Source organism: Schistocerca cancellata, chromosome 4 (assembly GCF_023864275.1).
Source record: "Schistocerca cancellata isolate TAMUIC-IGC-003103 chromosome 4, iqSchCanc2.1, whole genome shotgun sequence".
Taxonomy (NCBI): Eukaryota; Metazoa; Arthropoda; class Insecta; order Orthoptera; family Acrididae; genus Schistocerca; species Schistocerca cancellata.
Genome location: NC_064629.1, coordinates 774,914,210 through 774,940,850, shown reverse-complemented (window position 1 = coordinate 774,940,850; position 26,641 = coordinate 774,914,210). Strand labels below are relative to the sequence as shown.

At 41.3% G+C, this 26,641-nt stretch overlaps 1 protein-coding gene across 1 annotated transcript in view; it reads left to right on the top strand.

Annotated features, from left to right (window-relative positions):
- Nucleotides 1-5,300: 5,300 nt before the first annotated feature.
- LOC126183777 (P protein) overlaps nucleotides 5,301-26,641 on the top strand; it is a 61,321-nt gene continuing 39,980 nt past the window's right edge. The window contains exons 1-3 of the mRNA XM_049926014.1: nucleotides 5,301-5,380; nucleotides 19,043-19,169; nucleotides 19,623-19,695. Coding sequence (XP_049781971.1) covers nucleotides 5,301-5,380; nucleotides 19,043-19,169; nucleotides 19,623-19,695 — 280 coding nt within the window. The remainder of the gene's footprint in view (nucleotides 5,381-19,042; nucleotides 19,170-19,622; nucleotides 19,696-26,641) is intronic.

The following is a 26,641-nucleotide window of genomic DNA, read 5'->3' as shown; positions in this document are numbered from 1 at the left end:
TCACAGGTATGTGCCTTGGATATTACTGGCCTTCAAAATTTGAGAATTTGCTGAGAAATTGATATCTGCATAGGAATTTTAGACAATTGTCAAATTTTAGTGTCTAGCTAAAAAACTTTAACTTAAAAAAGAAACAGAAAAAGATAATTTTTAGTGTACTGGTGATTAAAATTATTTAAAAATGTGGGATATGACACTGTTAATCACACCGCTTTGAGGATGTTTAAGATTTGTAGAAGCATTTCTTGCTATTTCACTCCATAAAATTTGGAATTTAATGATTCCATAGTTGCTTTTATCAAAACCATACTAGTGGAAGATATTTCAAAAATTCTTCTTTTACAAGTCTTTAATGTGAAAACTGTTCAAAGATGTCTGAAGCTATATGTTTGAAGGCAGTCAGATGGCTAATAATAGTAAATTTTCAATAATTGAAGTAACACACTGGAACTAAATTGCACAAAAGAATTCAAGGGCCACTTTTGAAAAGTCATTTTCTCATTGCCCTTAGGCTTGGAAAAACTTCAAATAGCAGGGTGTCAACATGAGTGAAAAGTCAGAGCTCTGAAGTTCATGTGAGGTTTAAGGTGAGAATTTACTAGCAACAGATTTCACAATTGTGCTTAATTCCACCATAGATGTGATAGGTTGTTCCTTCCTGTAGTTCACAATTCACACATTCTTGATGCCTTTGTGATGGATGTCAGAACTGTAACACCCATGGTTGAAATAAACCAGTTTTGTTACTGGCAGCAGAGGGTAAAAATTTAGGATAGTCACTCATAATGGACACAGTCTCAGGGTGGTACAAAGGGTGTAAATGAAACAACCCCTTGTCTTGCGGTGTCCATTTGCACACATGCACACAATGTGGTTCAAAATAAGTTTCCAGTGTCATTTGAACAGAACTATATTCTTGACAATCACCAATGTGAGGACCTTGTCACCCTGAAACACCACTGAATGTGATTACACCTCCTTTGGAGTGTAGTACGAACACCTACATTGGTGTAGGTGGTGGAACCAGTAGAGGCCATTTAAAATAATTCAATGAAATTAGAATGTGACTGAAAGCAGGAAAAGGTGTTCATGCTTTCTCAGCTATCAGGTATCATGCCCTTCTGTGGCATGATCACAGGAGTGTGGTAGTAGCCACATCTATGAATGAAATGGCAGTGTCAAAGATCCTACAATTTGGCCACAAACTAGGTGCCGCCTGGGCAGCTGTGTTGGGCACTTTAAAAATGCCAGTGTACGGACATAGCTACTCAGCCAGCTGTGTTCATAGTAGCTGGAGGGGGAGTGAAATCCATTAGCAGGAAGCCCGACATGGAGTGAAGTGGGACCGGTTGTTGCGGCGGAAGGTCAGTGGTCACGGTGGTTGCTAGACAAGTTGTTATGCAATTGGTGCTCCACATCTGTAGCGAAATTGTCCACCACAGAGTCACTAATGAGCTTGGTGGAACCTGACATGCTCAAATTACTGCACTGGTGAACACTCGGAGTCACAGGCTGGCGAATTTCATTCACGTAGTGTGCAAGTGGCATGGAGTGATACACACGTGGAGCTCGCACATTCAAAAAGGCATCCTGTTGTGACACATTATGAAAACTATGCTCCCCACTATTTACAGTACTTGAATTAAAGTTTGGTATCAGTGTGTAGTGGTTTCTTCCACTGCTGTGTGGCGAAAACTGAAGCACTTCAGGGCCAACAAAGCTGGAGTCGGAGACTGCTGGAGTCAAGTTCAAAACCAATGCACCTGACGAGATCCCTGGGTTCTTGAAGCTGTAAGACTGGAAATTCATGATTGGCACAGACTACAGCTGGCGTGCTTGAATTTAGTTGCTGTTGCTGGTGAGAACGGGGTGGTGACAGTGGCGGCGGCAGCGGCAGCGGCATGTTCAAGGCCATTGTGTAGCGGACAGAGGTCCACGTGGAATGCGGAAACTGGCGCAGTAGTCACTTTGTACTCAGTTCAATGGGTTACTCGAACCTCGGGGTCACCACTGAAGGAGATATCAAGGTGGTAAGGTAATGACCATGGTTCTCTCTTCTAATCGTAAATACTTCCATTACACGACAAACGTGCAGGTCGAAGACTAGCCCAGAACTGAGGTCCCTGAAGTATACAAAGATAACTCAGACATAATACTCACATGATGTTGTGGCCTATTGATCCGTGGATTGACACCATACACCTAACAGCCTTTACATAGACAAGAATTTCTTTGTGTTCTGTGAAAGATCATTTATCATTCTTCTACAGTAGTCATAGAAGGTATCATGCCTTGCTCTTGACAACCAAACATTTTTCATTCAGCATATCTATAGTCCTACATTTTGTTTGACATCTGTTACGCAGTAGTCCAGGTCTTCAGAAGTTCCTTTGCAGTGATTGTATACTACGGAGGCTCCCTCCTGTTTTGAACGGTTCTACTGGGTACATATACGAGGTGCATTAAAGTTCTAATGCCTCCGATTTTTTTTCTCCGGACTGGAAAGAGATAGAAACATGCGCATTGTTTTAAAATGAGGCAGTGTTCATTGTCAATACATCCTAGAGATGGCAGCACCGTATGGCAGATGGAATTTTACCACCAGCGGCGAGAATGAGAACTGTTTTAAATACTTAAAATGGCGACGTTTTCCTTACTTGAACAAGTGTGCAATCATTAGTTTTCTGAATTTGCGTGGTGTGAAACCAATTGAAATTTGACAGTTGGAGACATGTGGTGATAAAGTTATGGATGTGTCGAAAGTGCTTTCGTGGGTGCGACAGTTTAATGAAGGCAGAACATCGTGTGACAACAAACCGAAACAACCTCGGGCTCGCACAAGCCGGTCTAACGACATGATCGAGAAAGTGGAGAGAATTGTTTTGGGGGATCGTTGAATGACTGTTGAACAGATTGCCTCCAGAGTTGGCATTTCTGTGGGTTCTGTGCACACAATCCTGCATGACAACCTGAAAATGCGAAAAGTGTCATCCAGGTGGGTGCCACGAATGCTGACGGACGACAACACGGCTGCTTGTGTGGCATGTTGCCAAGCAATGTTGACGCGCAACAACAGCATGAATGGGACTTTCTTTTCATCGGTTGTGACAATGGATGAGACGTGGATGCCATTTTTCAATCCAGAAACAAAGCGCCAGTCAGCTCAATGGAAGCGCACAGATTCACCGCCACCAATAAAAATTTCGAGTAACTGACAGTGCTGAAAAAATGGTGTCCTTGTTCTGGGACAGTGAGGGAGTAATCCTTACCCATTGCGTTCCAAAGGGCACTATGGTAACAGGTGCATCCTACGAAAATGTTTTGAAGAACAAATTCCTTCCTGCACTGCAACAAAAACGTCTGGGAAGGGCTGCGCGTGTGCTGTTTCACCAAGACAACGCACCCGCACATAGAGCTAACGTTACGCAACAGTTTCTTCGTGATAACAACTTTGAAGTGATTCCTCATGCTCCCTACTCACCTGACCTGGCTCCTAGTGACTTTTGGCTTTTTCCAACAATGAAAGACACTCTCCGTGGCCGCACATTCACCAGCCGTGCTGCTATTGCCTCAGCGATTTTTCCAGTGGTCAAAACAGACTCCTAAATAAGCCTTCACCACTGCCATGGAATCATGGCGTCAGTGTTGTGAAAAATGTGTACGTCTGCACGGCGGTCGGCCGCAGTGGCCGTGCGATTAAAGGCGCTGCAGTCTGGAACCGCAAGACCGCTACGGTCGCAGGTTCGAATCCTGTCTCGGGCATGGATGTTTGTGATGTCCTTAGGTTAGTTAGGTTTAACTAGTTCTAAGTTCTAGGGGACTAATGACCTCAGCAGTTGAGTCCCATAGTGCTCAGAACCATTTGAACCATTTGAATCTGCAGGGCGATTACGTCGAGAAGTAACGCCAGTTTCATCGATTTTGGGTAGTAGTTAATTAGAAAAAAAATCGGAGGCCTTAGAACTTGAATGCACCTTGTATATCCAGTGCATAGTTAGCTATTCTTTTAAACTTGAGCCATACTTCCTCTAACTGAACTGCTGACTTTCATTAAGTTAACTGAACTATTTTTCTACTTGATTTCGTTGTCCTTTGTACTTCATTGTTGTCACAACTGCATCATGGTCACTGATACCAGTTTAGGTGTAGACCACCTCAGAGGTCAGGTCTATTTGTTGCCATTAAAGCCACCATATTTCCATCATGAGTGGGGTTCCTTTCTATCTGTTGTAGGTAATTTTCTGAGAAGTTAATGTTACACAGGATTTTTTACATCCACCACTAACAAACTGTAATTTTCCCAGTTAATTGTTGAATGAGTAGAGACTCCACTGATGGTTACTGTATGACTGGGGAACTTAAGTACAACTAAACTGAAGTTTTCTCTAAAGTTTTCATTTACATCAGGAGCAGTCTGGTGGGTCATAAAAGTATCCAATTATTTTCTGCCCACCACTGATAGTGAGACCTGCCCAAACAATCTCACAAGAAGTTTGTGTGGATCTGAGTTTTACTGTGAGAAATACACCACCTCCATCTCCCATTTGCCTGTTCTTTTGATACACTTAGTTTGCCACAAAATTTATAAATTTCAGGCTTCAACCAGCTTTTTGTACCTAGTATTATGTGAACTTCAGTGCTTTTCAGGAGCACTTAAGACTGACACTTTCTTGGAAATGTGTTGACTGTCAAACATTAGGATTTTAATACTCAGCTGTGAGAATCATGTCCTTTAATCTTACAGATACTTCTGGTTTCCTACAGCTATTGTTATCTGGATAGGATAGAGTTGCCTAATCAAAAAGACCCTTGTGTACACCCCAGTGAGCTACCTTAGTAGTAGCCTCTGATTTGTAGTGCATACCTGACTCATTTAGGGGACCCTATAATTTTCAACCGTATGGCACAATTCCAGAAATGTGGCCTCACTTGTCGTAGAACCTTGCCTTTAGTTCAGTCCTTCCACTTGACTCTGAACCAAAGGGCCATGATCATTTCTGGGGACAATGCTGCAGATTGTAAGCTTTGTTGAAATACCATACACAAGGCTTGCCTTCTGTTCATGTATATTGTACATCATAAACTGTATCAGTTCTCTCAAAGCCATAAAATTGAGACACAATTACTGGTCAGTACTACTAGTTCTGAAAGGTAGGCTTGGGTGTGTACTTTAGTTTGTATTGGCAGTGATAACATGATGCACTGTGAAATTTTCTTACTTAACCATTAAAATATGTTTGAACATATTTTATTAAATGTTAAAGTAAGAGTAACACACATTATTTCTTCAATTTAGGAGTATGCCTCTTTTGCCTGAAGCTGTTGCAACAAAAAGTATCATTGTACCTGGACCAACAATGCTCACAGTCCCATCAACAAGGTAAGAAATTTCTATAAGTAGTTAGATTTGCTTTGTTAGGTTATATGAATCCTTCCTTTACTTATATTAACGATTTCCCAGTGTCAGATGTGAAGGCAAAAGTTTTCATGATGACAGCAACGTAAGTTAAAACAATGACAGAAAGCTAATGCAGCCCTTACAGATGTCCACGACTGTTAATTAAAAAATTTTAAATATAAAGAAAAGGTTTGTCTTGACTACAAGACATCAGCCTTTGCAGCACTTTTTCTCTTCCATGCTGCATGTCTATAATCTTGCTGATATTGTTCCTCCCATGGGATCATGTCTGGGCTGTTTTTGGAAATGTATTGTGCATTTTCAGTTGTAAATATCAGAATACTGAAGGTTTTTCATTCTTTTTCTTTCTCCTGTCCTTCCTCCATGTCTGACGTGTAACAGGTGAGTGGGTAACCCAATTCCCAGCCCTGGGTTGACAGGTAGGGTTCGCACATACCCCCAGTACACATCAGGCCCAGGGAGGGGTGATTGCCTGAGCTGTTACCTTCCCAAACTGCCAATTGGTGCCTCTGTCAGGTGTTTCATAGGTGTGATCTGAGGATGGACCGTTTCTGAAGTGGATCTCCAGTTGGAAGGGCCACGCCATTGGAGATTTTGGCAATCGTGGGATTTTCTCACAATGAGCCAATCATCTTCGTAGTCAATGGCTACGAAACAGAAAGAGGCTAACGATTGGAAGATTCCCCAGCTGCACCATAGTGCCTCATGGTTTCATGTAATGAAGATGGTCAGTCCTTTGCAGCATTAAATCCATTTTACTCAGAAATATGTTGATGCAATTGCTGGCTCTGTGAAATCCTGCTCTTTTATGCAATGACACTTTGCTTTTGGAGACTACTTCTGATTATAAAGTTCAATTAGTGCTTGCAGCTTTGCTCCTCCATGGCAATCTTGTTAGAGGCCCATCAAACACTGAATTCTTCATGTGGTGTTATTTACACTAAGCTGCTTGATGATCTGACAGAGGCAGAAATCCAAATGTTCCTCACTGATCAGGCTGTCATTGCAGTCCATTGGGTGAGGAAAAAAGTAGATGCCTCCTTAGTGTCCACAGGCACTCTACCTCACCTTTAATAGTGGTTCTTACATCAAAGATCAAAGCAAGTTATGAAGTTATCACTGTCAGACCATATATTCTGAACCTGATGCACTGCTACCAGTATCATTACAACCAGGCTAGTGTCCTGTTGACACCCAGGAAAATGAAACCTATGGTATAGATGCTTAGGATGATGGTCTGCCTCCCTCCTCCATGCTGCATCAACTGCAACAGCAACCATGCTGTCCTCTCCTGCGATTGCCCCATGTATCTCGATAAGTGGGCTGTCCAGGAGATCTGGGAAACCTTACCTGGTCACTCGCAAGTTGTTGGCTAGTCTGAAACTGTGCATTATACTATCTGGAACCTACAGTACTGTTCTTGCTAAACCTTGCTCCACAAAGGACATGGTCTTGGTCATGCAGACGTGCAACCTCAAATGTAGCACCACAGTTGTGAAATCACCCAGTGTCGTGGCAGCATCCCAGTCTCCTCCAACTGTGCAACATGTTACCAAACTTTTACCTCACTGTGCAAAGTTACCAGCTACACAACTGGGAGGCTGGAAAGGACAGAAGAAATACTCCCGTGAAGATTTCCTGCAACCCTCCAGCCAACAAACATCTGAGTCTTCCTCTACCAAATGAAAAGGCTCTAAGAAGTCAAAGGCAAATGGTCTTCTCCTTCGACTTGAAGATCCTCCTGGATGGTGTTGCCACATGATACCCTTGTCTGGCCTACCTCCATGTCACTGTTGCACACTACAAACTGTGCCACTGCCCTGGACTTCATAGGGTGACAAGATGGCAATGCTTCTGTAGATCTCATGGTGCAGGATGCCCCTGCCTCTACCCTGTATCAGAGTGTCTTTGAAGGCTGGCACATGGCAAGTGTGATAACCCTTCATTTTTTTCCTTATGACTCTCCTCCAATGGAACATTCATGTTCTTTGATCCAACAAAGATGATTTATGGCCGCCCTTAGAATCACAACGTCCACTTGTTCTCTGCTGCCAGGAAACAAAATTGCTCCTCATGACCACTTTAAGCACTCAAATTTCCTCCTGGCCGCAACCCCCCCTCCCTCCCCCACACTGCCAAGGATGGTGTTCCAACTTGTGGGGAGTCATGTTGCTCATACGGGATTGACATTCATAGTCAATCCATCTCCCTGACTACCCACATAAAGTTGTTGCAGTTACCTTCCTCACTTGACCTTTTATCCTTTTACTGTTTATATCCCATCATTTGATGTCACCAGGGCAGACTTCTCCAGATTCTTTGGCAGCTACCTCACCCCTTTCTGCTGCTCGGTGACATTAACGTGCACCTTTCCCTTTGGGGTTCTCCCAGAACCTTTCAGTTGCCCTCTTGACTGACCTCAATCAACTTAACCTCTCCTGCCTTAACACAGGAGCACTCACATTCCTTTGACTCCTTGTACACCTGTCCCCATTTGGACGTATCCTTCTGCTCTTTCCAGATTGCCCATTCTCTAGAGTGGTCTGTTCTGACACATACTTAAATTTCCTGTGTGGATCCATTTGCTGACACTGACCCCACCTACATGTACACCCAAATTGCAGTTTACTAAGGCAGAGTGGAGGCTTCATGCCTCCCTGGTGACCTTTGATGAACATTTTCCCAGTTGTGATCAAGTAGAATACCTTACAAATGTTTTCCTTACCACTGCAGAACATTCCATTCCTCACTACTATGCTGTGTCTTGGCTCCTTTTTTGGACTGAGGCATGTCACAATAATTCGTATGTGGAGATATGTTCTCAGCATTTTCAACAGTCATCCTATGATGGCAAACTGCATTAATTATAAACAGTTGCATGCAGTGTGTTGTTGCACTATTCAGGATAGCAAAAAAGCTAGCTGTATTTCATCCACTAGTTCTTTTAACAGTCCCTCTCACTCTACCATTTTGTGGGAAAACATCCAACAGCTCTCTGGCACAAAGATCCATTCCCTAATTCCTGGCCTGATAGTAGCAGATTATTTTGTTGTACACACTATTGCCACCTCAAACACCTTGGGCTGCCATATTGTGGAGATTTCAAGCTGCTCCTTCTATCACCCTGCCTTCCTCCATCAGAAAAGAGTGGAAGTGTCTTGGGTGAAACAGTTCTCTTCTCAGAATTGAGTGCAAAAGTGCTGCCTTTACTATGAGGGTGGTAGGTCATACTCTCACTTCATTGCAATCCTCCACCCCAGGGACAGACAGTGCTTGCATTCAGCTGTTGCAGTATATTCCTCTTGCAGGCAAGCACACCTGGGCGGAGGGCAAGTTTCCCAAATGTTGGCACGAAGCTAGTAATACCCATACCTAAGCCCCATAAAGACAAATTCCTTTCTTCCAGCTACCACCCCATTTCTGTAACCAGCTGTGTTTGCAAGCTGATGGAATGTATGATTCATGCCTGACTGAATGGTTTTGAGTCTTGCAATTTACTATCCACTGCACAGTGTGGATTTAGTGTGCTGTTCTGCAGTTGACTATCTCATCACTTTGTCCATCCACATCATGAATGGTTTCTGCGGAAATCCCAGACTATGGCAACGTTTTTCTATTTGGAGAAAACCTAAGATACCTGCTTTAGGACTAGTATCTTCTCTACACTCTAAATGTAGGGCTTCCATTGTCACCTGTCCTGTTTCCTTCAGGAATTTGAGACAGAATTTTGAAGGCATGTGTGGGTTCTGTATTGTCGGACACATTTATCCAGGAAAACAGAGTGCTTGAAGGTTTGACCCTGCGCATTGTTCTCTTTGCTATGGCCATTAACCCCATTATGGCCTGTCTCCTGTCAGGGCTATCTGGCTCCATTTTTGTTAATGATTTTGCCATCTATTGCAGTTCTCCATACTTGTCATTGAATGGCACCTTCAATGTTGTCTTATTAATCATGGAGCATTGACAATGGCTTAATTTTACCACTGACAAAAGAATTTGAATGAATTTCTTATGTGCAATTGGTTTCCTCACCATCTTTACATCCTGGGTGTATTGCTCTTCCATTCATTGAAACTACGAAGATCCTGGGGCTCCTGTAAGATAGGAAAGTTTCTTGGTCCTCCTGTGTGTCTCTCCTGGCAGGCCACTGTATGCAGTCCCTAAATGTCTTGTGTGTCCTCAATGGTACATAGTGGGCTGCAGTCAAACCACCCCACTCCTTCTGTACTGGTCCCTTTTCCAATTGAAATTAGACCATGGGTGTTTTGTTTATGCATCTGCACATCCAGTCCTCTTACATGGTCTAAATACTATTCACCATCATAGAATCCATTTGACCACTTGTGCATTTTACACTAGTTAGGTTGAGTGTCTGTATACAGAAGCTACTGAACTACTGCTAGCTTACCATCTCATGCTGTTTCTGTGCCATGCATGGCCACCCATTCTATGCCTCCTTCAATGATGGCTTTGATCGTCAGTATGGGGTGCATCCCTCTTCTCTGCAATCTCCTGGAGTTTGCTTTTGACTCTTGCTCTGGCAGCATAACTTTGTGCTCCCTGTGACTTTCCTGATGAGTATGGACACTTCACCACCTTGGCTTCATATGGTGGTGTGTGTTCACCTTGGCTTTCATTCAGTTCCTAAGGACACTACTCCAGCCTTGCTCTATCGCTTTCACAACCTTTGCACAAAATGTCACATAGTATGTTTGTATAGACCGATGGCTCTTGGATTGACTGGTGTCAGGTGTGCCTTCATCATTGGTGCCAGAATTTTTTAGTATCAGCTTCCAGAACACTGCTCAGTATTTATAGCAAAGCTCTTTGCCCTGTATTGGGTCATGCAGTACATCCAGCGACACAGGCTTCTCAGTTGCATCATCTGCTCTCTCTGTGGCCTTCAAAATCTCTGCTGCACACTGTCCATCCCTTAGTGCAATGGCTCCAGGAAAGCTGTCACTTGTGCACTCTTGATAGAGCCACGGTTATGTTTGTGGGTTCCTGGTCATGTTGGCTGCTGACACTGCTGCCAAGGCTGCAGTCCTTGTACCTCTGCCTGCTAGTTTTTATGTGCTCTCTGATCTGTGTTGTCTGTCAGCAGATGGTGTCACTTTGGCATCACCACTGGTCCTCCCTTCATGGAAACAAACTGCAGGCTATTAAGCCTCCCCAGTGGTTTGGACAACCTTCTCTTGGCCCTCTTACTGCAAGTTCATTTTAACTAGGTTGTATATTGGGTATTGTCTTCTTAGCCATCACCAATTAAGTGGTGCTCCCCAACCACTTTGGTCTCACTGATAAATGTTTGATGATCTGCCACTTCCTGACAATTCACTTTTTAGCCCCCGTATGTTCTAATTTGTTTGCTGTTATTGGCTGTTTTAGTGAAGGATGAGCAGGTTGTTGGCTGTTTTACTTTGTATCCATCATAGCACTGGCAAAGGCCATCCAATTTTTAGTTCAGGACCTGTTTCTCTAGTGTATTTTATACAGCTTTCTCCTTGTCACTGTATTTAGCTATCTTCTCTGCCATTGATATGGGTTGATGTATAGGTTTTTTATTCCTCCCTTTCTCGGCATTATAGTTTAGACATGGACATGTGTGACCCTATTTGTTTTTGTCACACAACAGTCCTTGGTTATGGAATAATGTCAGATCCAGATGATCCATAATCTGTATTCTACATAATAAAGTATTGAGCATAAAACTAGACACTAGATAATATACCTAAATGAAAAAATCACACATACAGTAGTATGCTATGTCATCAGCCAGTTCTATCACTTAATGATGTTTCTTTGAGTCAACATGTAACAAAGCATCCCAGTAAGATCTTCCATTTCTTCCAATCCTGAGCTTCCCACTGCCTTCCTTATATCTCTGTCCCATCTGTATGGTGGTCTTCCTCTAGGTTTTTTTATATAAATTGGACTCCAGTGTAAGACTTCTTTGGATCACCTACAGTCTTTTGAGCAACATGACCAGCCCAGTGACATTTCAATGAATTCTTTCCATTATGTCAGTGACCTTCATTGTTCATCTTATTTCAACTGCTCTCTTCCTGTCTCCTTTTGTGTAACCAAACATTGGCCTTTCCATTTCTCTTTGGGCTATTGTTAGCTTCCTAACAATGAACTCTTTTAATGTCCATGTTTCATGGCAATAAGTTATTACTGGCAATATACATTAGTCAGAAATAGAAGTCTTCAGCTCAACTGACACATTAGATTTCAGAATTGAAGAGTGCCTCCCATAAGTTTGCCAGCCAATTTCTGGTTTTAAATCTCCTTTCATGTTTCAGTTGACCCAGATATTCTGTGACTCTTTTGAGTTGATTACTTCAGACTGATATACTTCCCTCAGGTGCCCATTGATAGATCTTGGTTTTATCAATGTTAATTTTTAGTCCAACTTCAGAGCTCACTAACACAAGTTTAACTAATACCTGAAATTCTTATATATCATTCGCAAATAGGACAATATCACTGCAAACCTCAAATTAAGTCTCTTTCTGAGAACTTTAATTCCCTTTTCTACCCAATCAAATTTAGACATGGCTTTTTCTAATGAGATAGAGAATCTCCTTGCTTTACACCCTTTTCAATGGAAAATTCGTAAGTATCTTCAACAACACTCACAAAGGCTGTGGAGGTTTCGTAAATGTTACATAGGATTTTGATATGTGCTATATAAGGGCTGCAAAACAGGCTGCCACAGTAAACTAAAGATGTGAATACTGCAATGTCAGCCAAGCTATTACACTGTAAACATATATTTGAAATATAGTCCTTAAATAGTGATGACTATCCCATGTATTAAACAAAATGACATAATATTGCAAGACTAAGAGCTGTAAAATTTGTAAGAATGTGTATGTTTAGTAAGAAACATTGTACCAACAATTGACAACATATGTACAATTTGTTGCTCTATGGCTAAATCAAAAAGTATAAAAAATTGTGAATTTGAAATGCTTATATCTGTAAGTTTTGGTATCTGCACTTCAAAATATCAAATCCCAATAGCTTATTTAAAGTACATGTCATAGGCACCACTGCAATATAAAGTTAGTGCTACAGAAAAGTTTCATAAATTTCAATATGAAAGAAAACTTTGAATTTTTCTGTGACTCATTTTAACTTACTGGCCAGAACAGTCATTCTGTCAATTTTCTGGTTTCATACAAAAAATTCAATTACTGAAAGGAAAAAAATTCCACAATACTTAAACTATAAATGCCTGCAAAACTATAAATGCCTGCATGAAATTACCAAAAACCTCTATGTTCCCTCACTTCATTATACATGTACCTAAGCACAGAATATTAAAGAAATTGGTTGTAAGTAGTAGATGCAAAAGTGTACAATGTACTAATAAATACTGGTATTACTTGCTAGATTTTATAGATGTAACACAGTAGTGGAAGATACATTTAGTGGTATATAGTATAAATTAAAAATATTGTATTCTAAAAATCAGGACTTCACTTTAATCAATTAGGTTTTAAATAGCTGTTTAGTACACAAATATTGATAGGTCTCCTGTACCTAATATTTACTGTGTGTAGTGGGACAATAAATTTGATTTCTCCACTATTTGCAGCAACACAGTTGGTTGTATTCAGATGTAAAAGTTCTTTCTGTAGCCAATGCTAAATTTTGAAGACTGGGGTAATCTTCATACATACTCGGAAAGTGCAGAGGCTATTAAAGATCTTGAGCACACTCCAATGCTGTTAAGTGGTGCCCATAAATGGATCACTACTGCTTTTAAGTGGCTCTGTGCATGGGTCCACTGCCTAATAAAAAGATGGAAGTGAAAATGCTGGGAACAGTACGTTTAAACTAAAGGCCCATATACCTCTCCTCTGCAGGTTTGGGCAAAGATCCCAGGTGTCTGCAGATACCAGACAGCTGCAGGTGTACCTGGTATACCTCGAATGACACTGTCAACACTGACCCAGCCACCATCACTGTACATTTTGCTCTGCACTTGATAATTCGACACTGACTCTTGAGCAACATGGCCTTAGTCCTAAAACAGCAGTTAAAGTGAAAGCAATTATATTTAAATATGTGCTGCCTGGAGCCATACAATGCTCCCTTCAGTGGGTTAAGACACCGACCAATTCCCACTCACTGTTCTGATACAGCTCCAGGGCTGGACTGCATCTGCAACCATATTGACAAAGTACTTACCAACAGACTGTTGGCATCATATCCTTGCTATCTTTAACTGCATCTGGTGCAAGGGCAAATTCCCATGGCAATGCTGAGAAATCAGTTTTGTCTCAGTACTGAAACTGGGTAAGCACCATCTAGAGATACAGAGAACATTAGTGATACTTATTGAGTGATAACTGTAAGTTGCTTGAATGCATGGTGAGTGGCTGCTGTATTGGTTCCTTGAATCTTGGGTCTTCTGGCTCTTCTGGGGTGGTTCTTGCCAAGGCCATTCCACTACTGATCTGGAATACCTGGAGGCTGCCATCCAAACACTTTTGTTTAGTGTCAAAACTTTATAGTAATCGTCTTTGACCTGCGAAAGACTTGTTGCAACACCACATCCTTGCTACCTAGCAAGAGTGAGGTCTCAAGTGTCTGCTCCAGATTTTCATTCAGAATTTCCTGTTGCATTAAGTGTTATGGGTTAGAGTTGCTGCTTCCCACAGTACCTCCATATCCAAGAGAATGGGGTCCTGCAAGACCATATACTGAGTGCCCTCTTTCTAGTAGCCATCAATGGCCTAGCAGCAGCTGTGGGGTCTTCGGTACCTGTCCTTGTATGCTGATGACTTTTGCCTCCAATATTACTCCTCTAGTGTGAGTGTCACTGAATGTAGACTGCAAGTCACCATATGAAAGATGCAGCCATGGGCATGACTAGATTTCCCTTGCCAAGACTAAAGTTGCACACTTCTGATGAGTCATACCATTCACACCAACCAGAACTTTACCTCAGCGTCCAGCTACTCAATGTGGTGGGTACTTACTTCTTAGGACTTGCCTTTATTTGTTGATTCCCCATCTTTGCCAGCTTAATTAAAAGGGATGACTGTACTTCAATACACTTAGATGCCTGAGTAACACGAGCTGGGGTGCAGACTGCACTACCCTTCCGCAGCTTTACAAAGCCCTGATAAAATTCCACCTCGATTATGGAAGTCTGGCATATAGTTCAGCATCACCCTCAGCATTGTGGATACTGGATCTGATAAACTGCTGTGGGGTTTAACTTGAAGAGTAGCCTTCTGAACTAGCCCTGAGAAAAGCTTACTGGTGGAGGCTGGGATCCCTCCATTGTGGATCAGGCACAAAGAGCAGCTTGTCAATTACACTGCCCATGTTCACAGCTCCCCTAAGCATCCAAACTACAATCTCCTCTTTCCAAACACGGTAATCCATCTCCTCTTTCCAAACATGGTAATCCATCTCATAGCTTCATCTTGACCTATCACAAGGACCTGAAGCATAGATTTATTCTGAGGCTTTCTGCTGCTCAGTTTTCTCCATCCTTGGTGTATCTCAGGGTTCAGAAGTCATCTACACTGGTGGCTCAATTGTTACTTGTCATGTGGATTTTGCTTATATTCTTACAAGACATACAGAACTGTGCTCTTTGTGAATGGCTGTAGTGCAGAGTTGGTAGTCATTTGTTGTGCCCTTGAGTATATTTGTTCCTACACTAGTGGGTCCTTTCTCATCTGCATGGACTCCTTGCTCAGACTGCAAGCTCCTGACCAGTGCTACTGTTGTCATGCCTTGGTTATTGCTATCCAAGAGTCTCTGTATGCCCTTGAACAGTGTGGATGCTCAGTGACCTTTGTCTGGACTATGAGCAACATCTGGATTCCAGGAAATGAACATAGCCTGGCCAAACAGGCTACCAGTAAACTGACTCTTGATCAGTAGTCTGGAAACAGACCTCCAATTGCTACTATGCCATCAAGTTTTAGATGTCTGGAATACAGAACAGCTCACTTTCACCAAACTAACTAAAAGTGATAAAGGAGACTATGAATCTGTGAAAGTTCAAGCAGGCCTCTCACAAGGATTGTACCATTCTTTACTGGCTCCATATTAGCCATACTTGCTGATTCATGATCTCCTCTGTAGCGAGGACCCACTGCCCTGTCATGGCGGTGCCCCTGTCATAGTGGTCCAAATTTTTCTGGACTGGCTCAGCCTAGCCACCCTGCAGTGGACTTTAAATCTTCCTGATGTTAGAGAGATTGCCTGAGTGGCTGACTTTTGCATTTTTTGTGAAGTGGGTTTTTACCACAATTGTCAAGGATGGGCCACATAACCATATTGGCCCATTGACAGGTAGGCAGAAAACAGTTGCTGCCCCTGCCCAGACTGGGCTGTGGTTCTCTGGGTTTGGTGGTTCAGGTTGGTCTTCACCCTACCTGCTCTTTACTCTTCTTCCCTCCTCCTCATGTAGTCTGTTTGATTTGTCTTCTGTCTCTCTGTGATTCTCTAGCTGTCTGTTGCTAGTCTTTCCCAGGCAATCTTGGAGTAGAGTACCACTGGTAAATAGCAGGGACTGGGGAAGTATGTCCCACTCATTGTACTCCACTTTGCACTTCTGGCTGTTCCCTAGAAGTGGCACCTTGCTTGGCTTTATTCCTGTCTCCGTCTTCTGTCTCTTACCTCAGTCACTGACATTGGTAGATGTTTTTCTTTTCCCCAAGGGTTTGTGTGGTAAGCTCTCTCTGATCGTCATGTAGCCCTGTCTGTTGGAGGGCAAAAGGACTGATTACCTAGTAGTTTTGTCCTTTTAAGCATCCAACAACTGAAGCTTTGAGGGAAAAAACACAAGAAAATGAGCTCAGTGTATGCAGGGATGTTTAACAAATTGCATGCTGAAGACAATTTTCTTGATAAAATTATGTTCAATGAGCAGCCAGCAGTACCAGCAGTAAAGTGAATTGGCATAATGTTTTGATATGGGGTGAGCAGAAACTTCACTAATCAACCATGTATTGGAATCACCTAGGGTAAATATTTTCTGTGCTGTAAGCTGTAACATATTTTGGTTATTTTTTCTTAAAGTAAACTGCAACTGGCATATTGAACATAAATGTACTTGAAAATTATCTAATGCCTCAATTAAGACAACACATGGGCACAGAATTTATCAGCAAGATGGTGCACCACCACAATTTCATTGTGAAGTTGTCGTTCATCTCTGTAGGAATATGCTGACTTGGGTTAGACATGATGTAACAGTATCTTGACCACCACAATCACCTGATTTAACCAAATAGATATCTGTGTATGGGGTTACAGTATTTGGTCTTCCATTTCTGGAAAATGTTGATGAGCTGTGACAATGGTAAGCAACAGTTGCTACCATACTTAGACTAGCTTCATAAGATTTGGCAGGGAACTGAACACAGATGGGAAATTTGTTGTTACAAAATGAAGCTGTACTGGACATTTGGAAAAAATGAACTTGAAGATATGCTGCACTTAGTGCTGCAGGAAACATTTCTGTAAGTTCCTTAGTGTTCATTAAAGATTCTGTCAGCAGTTAAAATATTTATATTAGGTGACCAATTATGAACCTTATAGATTCACTTTCATGCATGGCCTAATGAGGCTGTATTAACAGTGCCTAGTAATAAATGCCCAAGTGGCAACCCATGATTTTCAAATGTCACAATCTACACACACCTCTTACTACACTCCTGGAAATTGAAATAAGAACACCGTGAATTCATTGTCCCAGGAAGGGGAAACTTTATTGACACATTCCTGGGGTCAGATACATCACATGATCACACTGACAGAACCACAGGCACATAGACACAGGCAACAGAGCATGCACAATGTCGGCACTAGTACAGTGTATATCCACCTTTCGCAGCAATGCAGGCTGCTATTCTCCCATGGAGACGATCGTAGAGATGCTGGATGTAGTCCTGTGGAACGGCTTGCCATGCCATTTCCACCTGGCGCCTCAGTTGGACCAGCGTTCGTGCTGGACGTGCAGACCGCGTGAGACGACGCTTCATCCAGTCCCAAACATGCTCAATGGGGGACAGATCTGGAGATCTTGCTGGCCAGGGTAGTTGACTTACACCTTCTAGAGCACGTTGGGTGGCACGGGATACATGCGGACGTGCATTGTCCTGTTGGAACAGCAAGTTCCCTTGCCGGTCTAGGAATGGTAGAACGATGGGTTCAATGACGGTTTGGATGTACCGTGCACTATTCAGTGTCCCCTCGACGATCACCAGTGGTGTATGGCCAGTGTAGGAGATCGTTCCCACACCATGATGCCGGGTGTTGGCCCTGTGTGCCTCGGTCGTATGCAGTCCTGATTGTGGCGCTCACCTGCACGGCGCCAAACACGCATACGACCATCATTGGCACCAAGGCAGAAGCGACTCCCATCGCTGAAGAAGACACGTCTCCATTCGTCCCTCCATTCGCGCCTGTCGCGACACCACTGGAGGCGGGCTGCACGATGTTGGGGCGTGAGCGGAAGACGGCCTAATGGTGTGCGGGACCGTAGCCCAGCTTCATGGAGACGGTTGCGAATGGTCCTCGCCGATACCCCAGGAGCAACAGTGTCCCTAATTTGCTGGGAAGTGGCGGTGCGGTCCCCTACGGCACTGCGTAGGATCCTACGGTGTTGACGTGCATCCGTGCGTCGCTGCGGTCCGGTCCCAGGTCGACGGGCACGTGCACCTTCCGCCGACCACTGGCGACAACATCGATGTACTGTGGAGACCTCACGCCCCACGTGTTGAGCAATTCGGCGGTACGTCCACCCGGCCTCCCGCATGCCCACTATACGCCCTCGCTCAAAGTCAGTCAACTGCACATACGGTTCACGTCCACGCTGTCGCGGCATGCTACCAGTGTTAAAGACTGCGATGGAGCTCCGTATGCCACGGCAAACTGGCTGACACTGACGGCGGCGGTGCACAAATGCTGCGCAGCTAGCGCCATTCGACAGCCAACACCGCGGTTCCTGGTGTGTCCGCTGTGCCGTGCGTGTGATCATTGCTTGTACAGCCCTCTCGCAGTGTCCGGAGCAAGTACGGTGGGTCTGACACACTGGTGTCAATGTGTTCTTTTTTCCATTTCCAGGAGTGTATGTCAAACTTCTGTAAGTTACTGTTCACAATTAAGTTACTTTGTGTAATTTCTAAACACACAGTATTCTTTCAGCAACTGATAGTATGAAATCTCTATTTTAATACCACATCAATCTGAGAAACTTTTGACAGACTGTTTCAGTTTGTACATCCAGAAAGTTTCTTTAACATTTTTCTCCATTTATTTCCAAAGGCTCTGAAACATATTAAACATGAATTTCCATAATCTGTCTTAATAATTTCGAATTAATAAAGCAATTTTTAACTGGAAATGATTAACACAGTCTAAAGACTTTCCACATATTTTATTTGCTATATGAAAGCTTTTAAGGCAAAAACAATTGTAAAAGACTTTCCCAATATTTTGTGCATAAACATGATGTGCACATGTTTAAACTATTGTGATGTTAGAGCTCATCTATATTGTCCATAAATTTTGTTGTAAAGTAAATCATATTTACTGCTAAACTTATCATTAGTGACAAGTGTTACTATTGTTTTGTTCCAGTTCAAAAGTGCAGTGTAAAGAAGAAGATACTGAAGAAACTGAAGACATAAAGTGTGATGCACCAGCTACACGTTGGATACGCTGGCTGAAACTTTGTTGCCTTGTTGCCATCTGGGCAACTTTCACGGTTTGTTCTCTCTCTCTCTCTCTCTCTCTCTCTCTCTCTCTCTCTCTCTCTCTCTCTCTCTCTCTCTCTCTCTCTCTCTTTTTTTTTACATATATGTAAAGCATGTTTGGTACTAGTTACCTCAATGTTGTACTATATTTTTCACATTTAGCTTATTGCAAACCATTTTTTAGGGTCAAAATAAGAATGATCTGTGATCTAAATGTAGTGGTTAAGATATTCTGAAATTGGAATATTGTGAAAAAGGAATATTTTCACTGTGTAGGTAAAAATTAGTACTGTGAACAAACTGATCCTTGGCAGCAATTAAGTCATTAAATTAAGCAAATGAAAGTTGAAATTGAATAACTTAAAAACTTGAATCATATGAAAGTTAAGAAATATTTTACAAATAGTGTTAAGTATTATAAAAGTTACTGAACATTTTGACTAAAGTACTGATCTTTTTTACAGATGATACTCATGATAAAAAGTGAGAAAGTGTTAAACACTTACCAAATATCGGTACCTCCTAGAGAAGCAAAAAGTATCCTTTAAAATTACATATTAGTGTGTCAGTTAAGATTTTTGTTTGTTACTCAGCCAGATATACTTCTGCTAGTGACCTGAAACTTTTTCGCTGAAGCACATACAAAACATTTCACCAAAGTCAAAACATAAAGCTGAAGTACAAGGATTGGACAAAGATACGGAACAAGAAATACTTTCTTAAACACATGTACAGATGCTAGCCCTTTGATTATTAATGGCATCTGTGCAAGAGTCAGTAGAGATCAGAACAATGTTCTTTTTAGTTGAGGGCATTGTTGGAGCTCAGTGCATTTGCACATGGACAATTTTTTTGGGGGGGGGGGGGTAGGAGTCTGAAAGACAGCATTACTGCCAAACACCACTTAACCCTCTTGGCTGATCAGACCCTTCCCGTGGTAAAAGTTTGATTATCAAATGGCGATACTATGTCAAAGGTAAACAGTGCCCCTCTTCGCACAGCTTCCATCCTTCACAAGTGGATTTGGTGTGCATGTGGATGAACTTGCACACCTCCCCTGTTTATCAGCCATTATAGCTTGATACTGAACCTCTGTGATTCTCAAGAGAAGAGAGCATAAACACTATCCATCTCCATTGTTAGCTGAGCTTGCCACCCTTTTATGGGAAGAATGGTAAGATTCCCTTGAACCACACTGGATCTATATTTATCCATTCAGACTGGAACCTGTTTAGAATGCCAATAAGTCTCCTAAACCATTAGGCATGATAATGTATTGTCTCCATATTTTTGTAAAACACCTGTATTTTGTAGGTCAATTGGAAAAGATTTATCTTCAGAGATAAGTTTCCTGGCTTATCTTAGTCTGCAAGTGTTGACATGTACACAGTGTAACACAAACTGACAGTTTTTTACTCTGGTCCCTTGCCACCAAAAGGGAGAGGACATTGGCATACAAATGGTATGAAGTAATTTATAGTGCTCAATAACAAATCAGTGGTAGCTTCTTAGATTCTGTGAAATCATTAGACTCTACAATGATACTGGTAAAAATACAGTAGAAAAGTGTACTTTTAATTCACACTGCTGGAGGCTCATGGCTCTTTCATGGATTCATGCATGGTGCACAAGGGGCTCGAAGACGTTGCAGCCCATTCTTCCTTCCCAGGCTGCCCCCCCCCCCCCCCCCCCCCCACCTCACCCCGTCCTATGTAAGTCAACCTGACTATCCACTTGATTTCTTGTTCCTTTTAGTTTATCCCCTTGCTGTCTTTTCTTCACTTTTTCTTTTTGGTATTTGATTCTCCTATGGGTTTTGGTGTCCACTTATTAATTTTCTCTCTGTAGTGTGAGCCATTTGGGGAAGAAGACACTCCCCTTGCATTTGTGGCATGGACTCGTCTTACTCCTCCTTCCCTGGTGTAAACCTGCCCCTGACCCTGCTGCTCCCCTCCCCTCACCACACCACACTACATGTGTAGCCAGTCTGTGGTGAGATTGTAATTTACCCATCTGGCTGAGCCCCCTGACACCACAGGGATCAAACTTCTGATACCTGAGCTGTTTCCTCCCCATGTATTCCAAGGAGTGTTTGCTTGTCATTTTGGGACATTGGACCTCTGAGTAATGGCTGCCATGCCAAGTGGCCCTTGCTGTGGCTGGGTGGCACCCATGGGAAGAGCCCCTGATCAGCCAGTGATATTGGGATAAATGCTTTGCATATGAAATGTATAAAGCTCCAAAAACTGGCTGTTCCTATATAATCTGTATATTTGATTGACAATGGATCATTTAATGCTGCTTCTTATGACCCTGTTGCCTTCCCTTATCTTGCTACACTCTTAGATGAGGGCAAGGCTTGCTGGTTTGGGGTGAATCACTTTCCCTGCTACCTGGTCTGCAGTAGGACTTTCGGAGACACATTAACAACCACCACCACCACCACCACCAAGATGTTACATGTTGTGGAAAATACGAATGTCACTGCTGGTAAACATTTCAGCATATAAGGTCATTGCTCACGAAACTCTTCTGTTCCTAACATTTCTTCTAGAACTGTGCTGGACATCTTCAGAGGTTTTGCTACTCTGTTGAGTCTTGCTGACTGAGTCAGACATCTGAGAGTGACCAACTTAATGTAGAAAAAGGATGTGCTGGAGTTACAAATAAGTAGTGATAATTCTTGAGGAACTGTGTGACTGCTACGGTCGCAGGTTCAAATCCTGCCTCGGGCATTGATGTGTGAGATGTCTGTAGGTTAGTTAGGTTTAAGTAGTTCTGAGGTCATCAGTCCCCTAGAACTTAGAAGTTAAGTCCCATAATGCTCAGAGCCATTTGAACCAATTTGATAATTCTTGCCAAGGATAAATTTTAACTATTGTCATCTTGTCAAAGATAAACTGTTTAGTGATTCTGCATAGCTACTATCCATATGTTAAGTTTCAAGGTCACTTTTTTCCTATTTTCCCTCTACTTACATATTTAATTGGCTTCTCTGCATAGTCATGCATAATAGTTGGTCATTGTAGATAATTTTTTCCTTTAGTAAACTTTATTTTGTGACTTGCTGGCTGAAGAGCATGCTCTGGAACTTTGTGTAAATAAAAAAATATAAAGTCTTTGCTGACTCAGGAAAACAAACCAGCTGTTGCATAGGCTCCAAATTGAGGAGCAAATATCAAAGGTCATGGAACATGACAGTACATGAAATTATAACAGAAAAGTAATAACAGATCAAATTAAAATGTTCATGAACCCAGTCAAGCCATAAACTTAAGTAAATGCAATCAACAATACAACAAGAATCGGCATAATTTTTCAAGTAATGCCTTGACAGGAGTGACCCATGACGAAACTCTTCAGTTCTGATTTGAAAGTGTGTGGATTACAGCTAAGATTTTTTAAGTCTAGAAGTACCTTATTGAAAATGGATGCAGCAGTATACTGAGCCTCTTTCTGCAAAAGAGTTAAAGTAGTCTGATCCAAATGCAGGTTTGATTTCTGCTGAGTATTAAGGATACGGGGCACTTACACATGGTGGAAAAATAGAAATTTCTTAGGACTTTATTAAATTCTATAGTCTTTCCTGATGGCATTGACGTATATATCATAGGGTTTAAAATGAAAAATGACTTCTATATACCAAATTTTAAAGTTTATCATGTATGCTGCCATGCCCCCTTTTCTTTTACAAAAAAAGTATTTTGAAAAGAACTGTGAGATTTGTTTCCAGCAATTATACATATGATACATTGTATATGTTGGTAACAGTGCAGGTTTCTAGCGTCTGTAAATGATTCATGCTAGTATTTACTTCTGTTTCACTGAAGTAGTTTAACATGTTACTGAATGTTGGTTGCCCAAGTGCAAGCAACACTGTTGAAAGTAACCTGTGTATCAGTTCTTCAGGGAAGAAACTCCCACATGGCACACCTACTGGTGATTCAAATTTCTGTATCAACAATGATGCTGTTTGTAGTGGATCTGTTGTTGTGGGCATCTTATCTTCTTTGATAAAGGAAGTCGTGAAATGTGAACAATGTGATGGTATAGGCTGTCTGGAAATAATTGAACAACAAGGTAGAAGGAAGGGTTAATGTCAAAATTAGTTGTTCTGTGTAGATCCTACAATAAGTCTACCTCGAAAATGACTTTGAACATCGTGCATAATACATAAGATATGAATTTGAAGTTAGCGTATGCAGTGTGTGCAATAGGAAAAGGAAAAAGGCTGGTCAAATGTTTAGTGGTTTGATGGCCTTCCTCCTCCCAGTACATTCAGCATGTACATAAAAATACTTTCAGGTGTCTTGACAGTTGTCTAAAGCATCTATGAAACCTGCAGTAGAAGAAACTGTAAATATTAGTGGAACCAGGAACATTGCTGTTGCACTTGATAGGACATGGCAATGTTGAGGATATTGTTCCCTGAATTGTTGTAAGTGCTACTTCTCTATAGAAGGGAAAAGTTGATGTGGAGTGTTTAAGTACTGCCACATGTACCATGGTAACACTGAAAAACATACTGAACAACAGTGTTGTAAGAATTATGATGGTTACAGTGGAGGTATGGATTCTGATGGACATCTAAAAATATGAGGTCAGTGCCTGTTTATAATGTTACATATTTGAAGTGCCTAGGCAATGGGGACCCTAAAGCTTTCAATAAAATTGAGTTCAGTGTTTATGGTGATGCCTTGGTAACAAAACTGGAGGGTTGTGGAATTCTACAAAAGAGGATGGGTGCTATATGGAAAAAGCTACAAAGAGAAATGAAAGTTGATATCTGGTGGAAAATCTGTCTGGTCAAGGCAGATTGACAGACTGAAATAGACCACCTTCAGAGTTATTATGGACGAGCCATTACACAAACTGTGCCTTTGAATGATGGTGAAGCAATGAGAGAAGCTGTATGGATCACCTACTTTCATAAGTTGCCCACAGATGCCCATCTTGTTCAAAGACCTTGCCCTAAAAGAGCAAATTCTTGGTGTGGTTACCAAAAAGCAAAAGAAAGTGGTCAAATATACCATCATAAGCATTTTCTTCCTGAGACACTTATGAACTAAACAAATCCAGTTTTTAGAGACCTGAGTGACCCTGTTTTGCTTAGTAAATGTCTTCATGGAGGCACTCAGAATACAAATGAGTTCCAGCCATTGCATATGGGATAGATTACCCAAGAATGTTTCCACAGGATTAAATATATTAAAATTTGGTGTACTAGATGCAATGATACGTTTCAATGATGGAGTAAGAGGAAGGTTGGAAGTCCTGAAAATTGTAGGCATAAAATGTGGCCCTAATATGGGAGATAAATTGCTTGCATGTGACAGAAAACAGATGCATGAAGTGGAAAGATGCTTTCTTAGTTACCAAAGAAGCAAGAAGTGCTAAGAATAATGCCAAGAGGAAGCTTGAAGATGAATAAATGCTGCAGGATGAAGACTATGCTTCAGGAATGTTTAATTGGACTTGTATCTTCATTTGCAATTTCCCATAAGTTTTATTTTTCAGAATTCAGGTAGAAATATTTCATAAAGTTTATAAAGTGTTGCTCTAATTTTTTTCTGTGACTTAAAATAGTCCATACTTATGTAGCAGACTAATGCTTTACTGCAGAATCAACTACATTATAGAAAAAATAACATTTTTATTAGGAAAAATTATGTAAGACGTGATATTTTTATGTCCTTGTAATACACATAATACATGGAATGAAATAGGTCCAGTACCTGGGCCATCATGTTGTGCACATCTGGTAAAACTTTGGTCTCCTTGAAATGTATAACATTGGGTTAAATGGTACCTCAATTTGAGTAAGCATTTTGGAAAAATCTACCAGTTTGTCTGAGCCAAAAAATCCTTTGAGTGGGAAGAGTTACCTAAAATATAATCATGACATAAGTGAATGAAAATAAGCAAAGTAGACTCACTTTTGTGCCTTACACAGGCAGGTTACAGGGCTAACATGTGCAGCACAGTACTTTAATATTCTTCTAAGTACTCCATCATATCCATGGGAGGCCTTAGTCTTACTTACTTCAGATAATGTTTGAATAGTAAAAATGGCAGCATTAAGTCTTTCAACAAGATTCTGAACATGGGCTTTCCATGACAGTTTACTATCTGAAAATTAGAAATTTGAACTGTTCAGTTTCACTAATCATATGCCTATTCTGTGAAATTAAAACACCAGGTTTTGTTGACTTGTGTGTAAAAACAATAAAACTGACCTTACTGTGAATTAGTGTTAGTTTTTCTAGAAGTCATGAACTTGTCATGAACTGCACTATTTGAAAGAGTCAATGTTTCAAACATCCTTTACTACCAAGCTAGTGTTGTCAGCAAACAGAAATATTTTAGTTACCTGTAATACTAAAAGGCAAATCATTTATATAAATTAGGAACAGGAGTAGCCCCAACACTGATCCCTGTGGCACTCCTCACTTGACTATACCCCACTCAGACCCCACATCACAGCCATTCTCAACATTGTGAATAATGACCTTTTGCTGTCTGTTGCTAAAGTTAGATGTTAACCAGTTGTGAGCTACTCCCTGTATTCTGTAATGGTCAAACTTCTGGAGCAATATTTTGTGATCAACACAATCAGCCGCCATAGTTAAATCAAAAATATGCGTAGCATTCAAAATCTTTATTTTAACCCATCCAGTAGCTCACAGAAAAAATACAGCATTTTCAGTTAAAGGACTTCCAAAGCCAAATTTTACATTTGATAGCAAATGGTGTGATATAAAATGATAAATTACCCTTACATTTGCAGCATTTTCAATAACTTCAGCAAACATTGATGGCATAGGTCTTACATTGCCTACATTATCCCTTTCTCCCTTTTTATAAAGCAGCTTTACTACTGAATATTTTAATCCTTCAGGAAACTGACCATTCCTAAAGAAAAATTACGAATATGGCTAAATACAGGGCTAACATGTGCAGCACAGTACTTTAATATTCTTTTAAGTACTCCATCATATCCATGGGAGGCCTTAGTCTTCAGTTATTGACTCAATATTGCCCTTGTATGCATCAGAGAAGTATTGGAGACATTTCTTGGAAAGACATTTTCCAAGAGAATTATGATTCTCTGTAGAAGCTAAATTTTTATTTAATTCACCAGCAATGCTCAGAAAAGATAGTTAAATACTGTACATATAAATTATTAGCTAGCAAGTGAATGAAGAACCCCCTCTAGCTTAAGCAGAAATGCTCTGAAGTCAGTCAGGGGACCTAGAAACAAGTTATTTCACTAAATTCAACTGCCCCTGCACAACATTCAAATATCTGTTCAGTGCAGTGCCATGAGACATTCAGACTTGAATGGAATACTGATTTTTATGTACACAGCCTCTCCCCACTCCCCACTCCACAAGGAACTCCTAGAAAAACAGTTAGCTAATCTATCATGGTAAAGGAAGCCTCTGAAATGTCAAATTATTTAAGTGGTGCTCCAACTTCTTCT